General features: G+C 39.0%; 1 protein-coding gene across 7 annotated transcripts in view; it reads right to left on the bottom strand.

Moving 5' to 3' along the window:
* Positions 1-5324: 5324 nt before the first annotated feature.
* LOC140393874 (synaptotagmin-B) overlaps positions 5325-11834 on the bottom strand; it is an 882906-nt gene continuing 876396 nt past the window's right edge. For all 7 annotated transcript variants that reach the window (XM_072480435.1, XM_072480439.1, XM_072480434.1 and 4 more), the window contains one exon: positions 5325-11564. In XM_072480435.1, coding sequence (XP_072336536.1) covers positions 11358-11564 — 207 coding nt within the window. In that variant the 3' untranslated portion in view covers positions 5325-11357. The remainder of the gene's footprint in view (positions 11565-11834) is intronic.

Here is an 11834-nt window from a genome sequence, read left to right as displayed (position 1 = left end):
ATTAGCAATTTGCTTTTCTAACAATTTGCGATGCAATAAGAATATACCTGTAGGCTGAAGAAAAAATACAATTCACAATGGATTCCCATTCAACAAATTCTATGCCATTATAATTAGAAGGCCCCGAGGTGAATAAAGGTTTAATTGGTGTGCCCGAATGAAGTGGCGGTTTGCCAAGTACTTCGAAAACGTGTGGCTCCAGACAGGAAGGAACTGACATGTATTAAGTGGCTGCTTTACTTTCTCTTCTATAACTTAATAGATTTACAGCACACATCTTAGCATTAATTCAAAGCCTGACTGTTTTAATGTGAAGTAAAGGGAGGTCAAGACGTGCATGGTTTGGACAAGTGATGAAATAGCACATGCCTCAAAAAACAGCTGCAAACTCAGGTTGCCCCAGAACAACAGGGGAGGGACAAGAAGGAAGGAAGCAAGTGTAATTTGAATGCAATGGAAGTCAAAGTGGTCAAATGTAATGAAACAGTGAAAGAAGATAGATCTGGATTGGCATTCTGGTAAACATAGTAGTCCTGTTATGGAAGAAATAATTTTAATACGATTACTTTCCTTTAAAAAGTGTATGGGGGCTAAGAAGAAGCTTGTACATATTTACGTATAAATTGCTAAGTATGCATAGGCTGGTTATCTCCTATTGCTGCCAATTGATTTCCAATGACTAATTCTGGTATACGGGCCGATCTTTTTTCCATCTCTATAATGTTGCTGACCTCAGCCCAGGTCAGCCCATCTGCCGGTAAACTCTCTTCTATGCCTAGGTCACCTACAGGCTTTACTACTTCAGTTCTTTCTTGCCTAGCCACCCAGCCTCCACCATTGATACACTTCAATTCATCCAAAGCTCTGCTGTCTTTATCCTATTCCCACCAAATCCTCTTGCCTACCAGTGGTGGCTGTTCTTGAAGCTGCCTCCATCCTGCACTCAAATTCATTCCCCAAACCCTACCGCTTCTGCAACCCCCCTCCCCCCTCCCCCCCCCCCCCCCCCCCTCTCTCTCTCTCTCTCCCATCGCCTTTGAATGTTTCTGTGGTAGTGGAGTTAATTACACAACTCTTTCAAAGAACAGAGACACAAGTGCTGTACGTTTCCATGAAAGCCCACCTCTTTGGCCAAACTTTTGGTCACCCCTCCTCAGTCTTTGACTCAGCGTTCATGTGCATACTTCTGTAAAGCACTTTGGAGCTTTATTCATGTTCAAGACACTGTTTAAATGCAAGTTGTTGAATAGCTTCAATATTCACTGGCTGGAGCCATCAAGGAGGCCAAAATATGAATATCCATGTCTGAGCTGCAAGCTTTTATTGATTTACAGTTTAATAGCATGAGGTGTGCACTTTATCATGCTCCAAAGTGAGGATAAGATTACTGTCTATGCATATGAGAATATTTCCCTCATCAAAACTGAGTTCTAACTGGTTTTTGATGACTATTAGTTGAGATGAAATAGGCTCTTGTGATGCTGTGATTTCATTGATTGCAGAATGCTTTAGATCGGTTTATAGAACAAGACCAAGGCTTATTCTGGTGATTGTGATGTTTTCAATATTTTGAAATCAGTACTTTTGGTGATTTTAATTTTCTCAGCACCTTGTTCAAATTCTATGGACGTAGAGCTTTTTCTGCCATGGTAGTCTGAGAGCTTGGCCGGAATTCTCTAGTCATTATGATTCACTTTTTCAGCCGGCAGCGTAAACTCCCGCCCGCGGCTTTTCCCAGCAACGTGGGGGGGATGCAATGGGAAATCCCATTGGCACACAGTGGGAAGATCGAATCCCGCTGCAGGGGACGGCCTGTCGCAGAGAAAAATGGGGCAGGGGGACCGGAGAATCCCACCCTTTGTCGGTATACGAGTCGGATTTGTACCTCGCAGTGAAGTTCAAAACTTGCTGTGCTGTTTCTCCCCCCCCCACCCCCACTTAGCAAAGCAATTCCATTTGGAAGAATTGTGCTGAAAAGATGTATTGTGACTGTTGCTGTCATGTCCTTAATGTGTAACTTTCTGACTGGCTTTTAGCTTGGTGCTTGTCCCTTGTTCCTTCAGCAACAAAGGGCTCTGCTTAGCTTCTTTTCAGAAAGGTTAGCGTATTGGGATACTTGTTCAGTGGTTTGAAATCAATTATAACCTGATATCCTTGATGGGCTGCAGCAATGTGAGAGCCATGCAGGCTTCAGCTGTGCACCACAGGCTTGTTATGTTTTTGTTTTGTTACATGGAGATTGACAATCAGTGCTGTACTGTAGATAACAGAACAACATATAGTAATTTAGATATACGGTGACCTTTTAGCTTCTTGTTTATTTTGAGTTTTGTATAGCTTGGGATATTAATTAATTTTTGCAGTCATTCCTCAGAGCCATTATTCTCCAAGTCCTCTAGATTTTGATTAATTTTATAATAGATTTGCTCCATGAATTAGATGTCTTTGTCGCGTTTCATTAAAATATTCTGTTCAAAAGTGACCTGAAGAATCTGATGATTTGCTGCAGGTCGACCATCCATAACTTTCATCCAATTCCTTCCTCACATAGCAAGAGGAAACTCAAGCAAACATCTTCACATAAGGGTGACTGCAAGATGGAAGAAATTAGCAGCATTATCCAAGGTAATGGTTATGCCACATATTCACTGAAAATGTAAAACCATTGCTAATATCTTTGAGGATATGCAACTGTATCATGTTCAGGCAGTCTATCTGTTCAAAAAGATTTTCCAGAAATATTTTGTGGTAAAGCAGATTTCTGAAGATGGGTGTAGATCAAGAGCTAAAGTTTGATCTTGTGTCTGAAGAATTTGTGTAATTTAGCTGAATTGTAAATGCGAACATGTTTTAGCTGAATACCATATTTGTTACATTTGTTAGCATGAGCAGTCCATCGTCACGCTTTGTTCCAAAGTGTGTATGATGAGTGCAAGAGTAAAAGCTTCACCAGCAACTCTCTTTTCTGTCCAGCAATACTCCAGTTTCCTCTCAATCTCGATTTTTAAAAAAAGCTGCCATGATTAGTGCAAGACAAAAAGCTTTAACTGCATGTCGCTTTTTTGACAATATTTGACAAAGAATAACAAGAGATTAATATTAAGAAAGCTCCAAAATGATGTCTTCATTTGGTTATTACACTTTCCAATGTGGATCTGAGCGACGTAGATTAGGATAATTCTATTTTTGATCCCTTGATTATGCTGAGCTACCTGACCTTGGATATTAACCTATCTTAAAGAAAGTAATAAAAACAGAATTGCTGGAAGTATTCAGCTGGTCAGGCAGCAGCATCTGTGGGGAGAGTAACACAATTAGCACTTCAGGCCAATGAGCTTTCATCACAACTGGTAAAAGTTAAGAGATATAACAGTTTTTAAGCAAGTCTAAGGTCTGAAACAATTGAACTCATTGTTTAGTCCAGAAGCTGGTGAAGTGCCTAGTTAGGATGATGTGCTGTCCCTCGAGCTTGCGTTAAGCTTCATTAAAACAGTATAGGAGGCCAAGGACAGAGTGGAAGCAAGATAGTGATTTAAAATGACAGGTGAACAGGCATACATACTGAATAGAAGTGTTCTGATCTGTAGGTGCTCATCCAAATTGTGTTGGATCTTCCCAGTGTAGATAAAATGGCACCGTGAGCAGTGAATACAACTAAATTTACTGGAGCACAATTAAATTTACCTAGGATGGGTATTAGTTCTGGATGGTGGGAAGGGAGGAGGTAATTGCATTTTCTATGTTTGCCTGGGAAAGTGCTATGGGAAGAGGAGGAGGTGTTGGTGTTGATTGAAGAGTAGACCAGGATATTATGGAATGGTTCCTTCAGAAAACTGCAGGGGAAGATCATAGAATTTACAGTGCAGAAGGGGGCCATTCGGCCCATCAAATCTGCAATAGCCCTTGGAAAGAACATCCTACATAAGCCCAAACCTCTACCCTATCCCTGTAATCCAGTAACCCCACCTAACCGTTTTGGACACTAAGGGAATTTTAGCATGGCCAATCCACCTAACCTGATGCTGAATATGGCAAAAAATGACGCAGGCTGATCAAAAATGTGACCTGCTGCTGCTACTCCTGGCGATCTGCTATCTTGGTAAGTCACGCTTGTCTGTCTTGTGCCATCCTGACAAATCTACAGTAGCTCACCTTCAACCTCTCTGTGACATGCCAAGGAAGACCCCTCTTCCTGCTGCTCTCCACGTCATCCTCCTGCAGAGATCTCTGTAGCTTTTCAGCTCCAATCAAATGGCTGCAATATTGATGTTTTCTTCTCTCAGGGATGTCACTTTTTAGAGTTTTTAGTTTTCACAATTTCAAGCCCCTCTTCATTGGTCTATGGAATATTCAGCATTGGTCTTAGCACCCCATTTCAAAGGTCTCTATTTGCTTTCACAGATCTTCAATTATTGTTCAGGTTTCTGATTCATATAGGAAAGTGGACAGAATGTAACATCTTGTGAGCTTTTTTGTCCTTGTTACAAACTTGAAATGTTTTTGTTGTTAACACACTCTTCACCTTCACTAAATTATTTTGTGCTATCAATTCTTCTTCTAACTTTTACGTCGCATCTTCTGTTATCATTTGTCTAAAAGAGACAAACGTATCCAATTGTTCTGGTGAATTGTGACACCATCCACTTCAAATTTCACCTTAGATTCTCTTAATGTATTTCTTGTAACTCCAATTGTTTTTGTCTTTTTAATGTTCAAACTTAATCCATATTTTCAACTTCAAGAGGTTACTTGATCTATGGTGTTTTGTAGGGCCTTTTCTGATTCTGTGACTGACCTGCAGAGTATTTTCAGCATTTTCATTTCAGATTCCCAGCATCTGCAGTTTTTTGCATTGCTGAAAGTGATGTTGCAATTGGTCCAAGGAGGTTAAAGTCAAGCAGAATTCTACTATAGGCCGCTATCCAGTGACCTCTACTGGAAAAGGAAGGCAAATATCTGCACGTAAATATTTAAATGTATGTATAAGTATGTGCCTATGTGTGTCCTTGAGTGTCCATATGCATGTGTTTCTGTATTCAGAAATACACACACCATGGATGTGAATAGGAATGGTTTAGATGTGATGCCATCTCCACCGCACCAAATAATGCAGAACATTAACCACCTTGGATCCCTGGCGGAAAATAGCCTATTGGTGAAGTACCAGAATATGTCTATTGAACTTTACCAACAGCATCAGTCCGAACCCCCAAGATTGGAAGGGTGGCAGTTGAAGAGCAGGTTACTGGGAGGTTAAGTAGTGGCGGATATTTCTATTTCTGTTAATGGCTGTCATAGCTTCCAGGTCAGCAAACAGGCAACACTTTGTACAGTGAGATATGAGATGTATTTAATGGACTCTGCTTTACATTCCCTTATGTGATTTCAAACTACACAACAAACTTTTCACACAAAGTAGAAACAAAATGTACAAAATTTCATCAAAACGAAGGACAGTACAGCTGCATTTTCCAGACAGAACAAGCAAGTGGTGTGAAAGAAAATACACTTATTTATGACACATTGACTCACAAATTGTATATTGCACAGACAGGCAGCTTAACATACATATTTATACACAAATGACAAGTGGTTTTGGATTGCTGTATCTAGCAACTGACTATTGTTTTCAAAATAGTAAGAAATAACTATTCTGCTCAATGATAGCTGTTCCGAGATCAACTTTACATTGGCAGAACTCAATGCATAACTTAAATTTATTTGTTGATGACCTGACTGTGCGTCAAATTTGATTTTCCAGCGGGCAATTTGTTTGACATTGAGAAAAAACACTTTTCGTCTTCATAGTTTAAAGTATTATGGAATCCTTCCGATTTTAACAAATTTCACTGACTTACACAGCCTCTTTTATGTTTTTACATTATTTAATTTATTAGTGCGATTCCCAGAGGTGGAGACACGTAAGAATGGACTGCATGCAGATCATTTGATTCCATTTGTTAGGGCACTCACCTGGAATAAGTTATTACAGGTTAGACACAAGCTATTCATGCTGATACTCTACCTCTCAGTATAGTCCACTGCTTCACACTTTCCAATTTAGTTTTCAGAAGGCTTCATTAAGTGAATGGCATCTAAAGATCTAATTTAGTATATCTGACTCTTCACGTTCCCATTGCTTATTTACATGTGGAAAATAACACTGGAATCTTTTTGTTGGAAGAAGGTCTAAAAGTCCTTGGTAGCTTCCCTGGAGGCGAAGCTATTTTCAGGCGCATCTGCATGTGTGACCTAAATAAGGGGAAAAACTGGAGGGAAGCCAAGTCAAACTTAAGGAGATAAATAATTTTTTGGATTGTTAAGCGTTTGGAACAATAACTAAACAGCAATGTTCAAATTATTTTCAGGTAAAACAGAATTATAAAGATGTGATTATTTATAAAGGGAATGAATTGTCACCAGAGTGAAGAAAATGTTAAGGGAAAAATCAAATGAAATTTAGACAAAGTGATGGATGTGATGTCAGAGAGAGCTTCACTATAGAAGGAATTTCTACATCCAGAATTGAAGCACAATTGTCTCTAAAACCACCTCCCCAACCCAAGTCTATTTTTCTACAGCATAATTTGTGAGCAATATGTATGAAATAATTGGTAAGGCAAAAAACACCAACTGAATTTTGGGTTAAGTTTGCTAAGTGGAAGTGACAAAAGACCCGTGATGGCAAGTATAGTAAAAGTTTAAGTAATTAGTGGTTGCATCTCAATGCTTTTGAGCATCAGTTACATAACAAGTTTGCCTTCTATTTGTAAGTGTACTTGTTTTGCTGATATACAATATCAATTATATGAGTATCTAAATTATATATTGCTAATTTATTCAATCTTAATTGAAATCTATATTAGACTCAATTTTACATTATTCTCTCTATACCTTATATCTGATTTCAACCTCACCAAAGGGTAACAGCAGATAATTGTTCAACAACATCAAATGGGTGCTTTGGGTCATTCCAAGTAAACAAAATTTAAAAATCTGTATCGATATATCTGCAGAAAGTGCAATAGATTTTGTTCAGCAACAAGAGGTAAGTGCACACCATTAGTTCATCTAAAGATAACAGTTAAATTCCTATGAGGGTGTTTGGCTTTCATATCTAATAGAGATCCATTTTAACCGGCAAGAGTGGCTGCTAGACAGATACATGTTAGGAGTATTGGACCACTTGGTCATGTTATGTCTTTACCAGTCAGTGATGACATATTGATTTTGTTTTTCAAATCTGTTGGCGACAGCAGAAATGATAACATATTCTCCCAAGTTGGAGTCCAAGGAGTCAGTCATTTATAATCCATTTCCCTGGGATTCCTCCCCCCCCCCCCCCCCAAGGAGGTTCACTGTGTTGTTCCAGAAGACTGCTACTCATCAAATTTGTGGAATCATGTCACACGACATTAATGGGGCAAATAAATCTTTAATGTAGCAAACCGTATCCAACTGCACACCCTGTTTCTGTATAATCAGGTTTATAATAAGTGTATAAGTGGTAGGGCATTGTCGCTTACTGTTTGTGTCTATGGGCTCTATGTTAAAGATAACAAAAATTAAACTATAAAAATAGTCTATATCCTTGTGTGTCAGATACAAAAGACCAATAAAAACTGAACTGTTAGCCAATGATATTTTGTATCTGTAACAATAAGTATTGCCTTGTATTCTTAAAACTGATGTTCTCATTGAAGAATTTAAAGCAACCCTTTAAGATGTGGAAATAGTATAATTGCACTTTTTAAAAAAAAGGTGCCGGCCAACAGTAGTGCTAATATCTCTGTGACAAGAATAAGAAGCCACGCCAACTTGACGAGGTTGGCTTAAAAAAACTACAAGTAATTTCTTCTAGCGTGAATTAATTCATGAATATGTGTATGAAACAGGCTAGAACAACCAACAGGTGAACCTGCTTATTAACTATCTCTTAGAAACAGCAAACCAGGACTCTGAGTTTTACTGGATGACTCACGAGCAATGTTTATGCCTTCAATTCTTCACTGTTCAATTTTCAAGTTGACCCAAATCTCAGTGTAGTCATTACTTGATGTCATGGCAGCTTTAGGAGGTGACATGGTCAAGCAAAAATGTTGGCTCTGGTACCTTCAATAAGGAAGCGAATTGCAAAATTGCACCCAGCGAAGAAAAGCCCTGCAAACCAACAGCATCATATTTCGTTCTTCAACATGATTATCCTTTATACGCCCAACAAGGACCATTACATGTTTCTATGGCACTATTAACCCATTTTTTCTAGTTTTGAAAATATCTGCATGACAAGAAAATATCTCAACCAAATTCAAAAAATTACATGTAATCTCCCCTACATGGTAAATAATTTTCTTTTTTTAAATATAAATTTAGAGTACCCAATTATTTCTTTTTCCAATTAAGGGGCAATTTAGCGCGGCCAATCCACCTAACCTGCACATCTTTGGGTTGTGGGGGTGAAACCCACGCAAACACGGGTGAATGTGAAAACTCCGCACGGACAGTGACCCAGGGCTGGGATCGAACCTGGGTACCCAGTCATGTAGGCAGCGGTGCTAACCACTGCGCCACCGCGGCGCCCACCTATTTTGAATGAATGCATTTTCTGTGCGCATTTTAAAATACACATTTGCAGGAATTGACATGAAAGTGCCCGAGTGGTACTCTATGCTGTTGTCCGCAAAGTAGTTCCGGAGGAATGAAATTGAGTCCCATCACATCAAAATTACTGTTATTCAGGCATTTATGACACTTAACAAATATGTGGAGTGATCATTGCCAGTTTTCAAAACCATTGAATTTGCCCCATTGACTTCTTTAGAAATATGTGCAAAAGTCCCTCGTTTTTAGCGGCTTCAGTACGCATACAGATACTCAGACAATTCAGTTTTTTTGTCTGCTTCATTCAGGATGCCTGAGAATGTGCCCGTATCTCTCACTGCAGGAGAAAGTTTGAACAACAAAGCTTCTATACCAGTTAAATGGGGTATTTTAGTTTCTGATGACCGACTCAAATGTTCTCGCTCATTTACTCATTTGTTTGGCAAAGTTTTTGATGGAAATATTTACAGAACTCATTTGTAAGAATATTCCTCCCCTCTAAGCACCTCAGTGTGCAGACATTCAAATGAGAATTCAAGTGCACATTGTAGTGGCACAGCAGGAGTTGAGGGGGAAGTGCGCAGGAGAGGGATTGTGAATTGTACTCAGTGCTAGGGGACAGCAACACCACTCATGCTGGAACAAAGATCGTTCCTTCTGTAACAAGAGTATCACAGTGAGGGGTGTCATACACATTTACTTTTCTCATTTTGTAAAAACAGGATGAAGTACACCTCACTCAACATCAGCTTAATATCAAGCAGCCAAGCCAATGTGACTAATAGCAAAAAAAGCTTAAGCACATTAATATTAATGTGTCTCTGTACAGTAAAACTTTAATGATTGCAATCTTTTTAAAGCGAAAGGTAATATTATAATAATCCATCAAAAATTCAGTCCTAGTCAGTTTCATTAGTGAGATTTGTTACTGTACAAACAGACCATCAATTTTGACTATCAAAATTGCAATGCACATTAGCTTCTTCAGTCATTTTGTGATCTTAAAGACATCAGTGCATTTTATTCTTCTCGAGCTGATGTTAGCATTACATGGTGTTCAGCAATTGTTCCTGTCCTAACAGTGTGTATATGAAAACTCACCCACACGCACACTCACACCCACACACACTCGCACAGTGATTAGCAGCAGCAGACTGGAAAAGTGTAACATCGCCTATCAGGAGGAGGAGAGGGTGGTGGGGCACTCTTACTCTATTCTATTCATCTCAACCTATGTGTCAATAATAAATTATGAGATTTCATTGTTAAAATGAGGCAAATAATTGTCATTCAAACTATACATTACAGTCTTCCATCTCTGATTTCATATAGCATGTAGAATTTCCTTCTCCCAAATTCCATGTTGCCCCACCAAACTCATCTGAATCTGACTTGAACCCTTAAGTATAAAATCTTTTTTCTATTGTAGGTGAACGAGGGCCCTGTTGCAGTGAAATTGGTTTTCTGAATAGTTCTCTGGTTTCTGTGCGGGTAAAACAAGGTAGGCAATTTCTGTTTTGTTTTAGAACAAACCGCATTCAACTGCAAATAATTGCTGAAAGTCATGGTCAGTGCAGTCCTAATCAGAGTGAGTGAATTTCTATTTGAATTGAGTAGATGTGGTCTGTATTATAGGTGCCTGTAAGGGATTAGCTATTTGAGAAATATCTCCTCCATGAAAGCGAAGCTTACTTGGACAGCCATTAACAAAAGGTGGAAGCCTACAGTGTTATGAGATTTCCAGTCTCTAAAAGATCACTATGTACCCATAGCATGGTGGTTTGTGTCTCGGTGCATAATTTATGTTTCCAGACAGGTATTTCTAAAAGTGCAGTACAGGGCCTTACAGGGCTGTTAAAATATTTTCTGGGAACTTGGCATGTAAGGGATTATCTCCTTTGCGGCTTCTGCCTGAATGCATGATCTTATTTTGAGACAAAAAAACATTCAGCCAACCCATAATATTAAAAAAAGGCTTTTGCAGCATCACTTAGTGAGGAGTGAGCTGCATCTTAACATCTGTATGGAATGGCAGCTTTCACGATTTGGTAGGGCATCAAGGCTTCACTTTAGTATCATGATGTGATGTCAATGCTCTACCAGTCTCCGGTTGTGAATCATGTGAATGGCTTTTCACTTTAGCCTGTTCTAGTCCATTCACATTATGTAAAATAGAAGCATCATCATAAAAATATACAGCAGATGCATGTGATTGTAAACCATGGACAACCTAACACCTACACAAGAGTTTGCATTGAACATGCTGCTATTTACAGTAAATTATCATCATGCATTATCAACACGAGTTTCATAATAGAGCTAAAACTGCAGAAAGTAAGTGAGCATTTAGGGAAAATTTGGAATACAACTTCGAGGCTCAGATGGCTTATTTATTAGTTCAGAACTATGGTGGTTAATGTGTACCAAAATTAATCATGTCTTAACCCTTTGAGTACTGGATTTTCTTGCACCTTTCAAACATAAATATTCCATCAATAATTTATCTTACAAGATTGCGTAAAATTATAGGGTTTGAATATCGAGGTTCCAAAGTACAAAACACAAATTTTGTAACTCTTTTTTTTGTAATTGTAAAAAATGAAAAAAATATATAAAACACATCAAATTTGCATATATATTTGTCATGGTGCAAAGACGTTGCAGTGACCCCCAAAGGGTTAAATGGAGAATGGCGCATAACTGAGGTATTGATAGCATCTGATCAATGAGGAGTTTGTGGGATGGTGGGAATGACTTCACTTCTTGAGGCCAAGCGCTAGATCGACCTCTTCCTCTGGTTTTAGGGAATGCCACTGTGCAATAGGCCGCCTGGGATTTGCCAGCATGTCTGACCAGTGTCGAAGCTCTGTACCACTGGCGTTACTGCCAACAAAGATCTTGCCGATGGCATCGTTCTTGCCGATCTTGTCGTAGTCCAAGACTGTGACGCACACCTGGACTTTCTACATATTAAAGTAAAAGAAAATACAAGACCGATTAGTGTGAGCCAAGAATAACTGGCCACCTTGTTAAGCAATCATCACTTCATAATAATTTAATTCTAGGCATATTGTGATCATGAGGGAGTCCCGAAAAAGGTTTTGAAAGCGATTACTTTATTCCTGAGCAAAAGAAAGCCATAAAGCGCTGGGAGTACAATTAGTCCCAGCCGGGACCATCCGAAGATATTGGTTCCCTTCCCGGCCGACTTTTATCTGTGGATATTAAGAAGC

Source organism: Scyliorhinus torazame, chromosome 17 (genome assembly GCF_047496885.1).
Source record: "Scyliorhinus torazame isolate Kashiwa2021f chromosome 17, sScyTor2.1, whole genome shotgun sequence".
Taxonomy (NCBI): domain Eukaryota; kingdom Metazoa; phylum Chordata; class Chondrichthyes; order Carcharhiniformes; family Scyliorhinidae; genus Scyliorhinus; species Scyliorhinus torazame.
The sequence above is the reverse complement of the archived record's forward strand: the minus strand, read 5'-3'. Positions and strand labels throughout refer to the sequence as shown.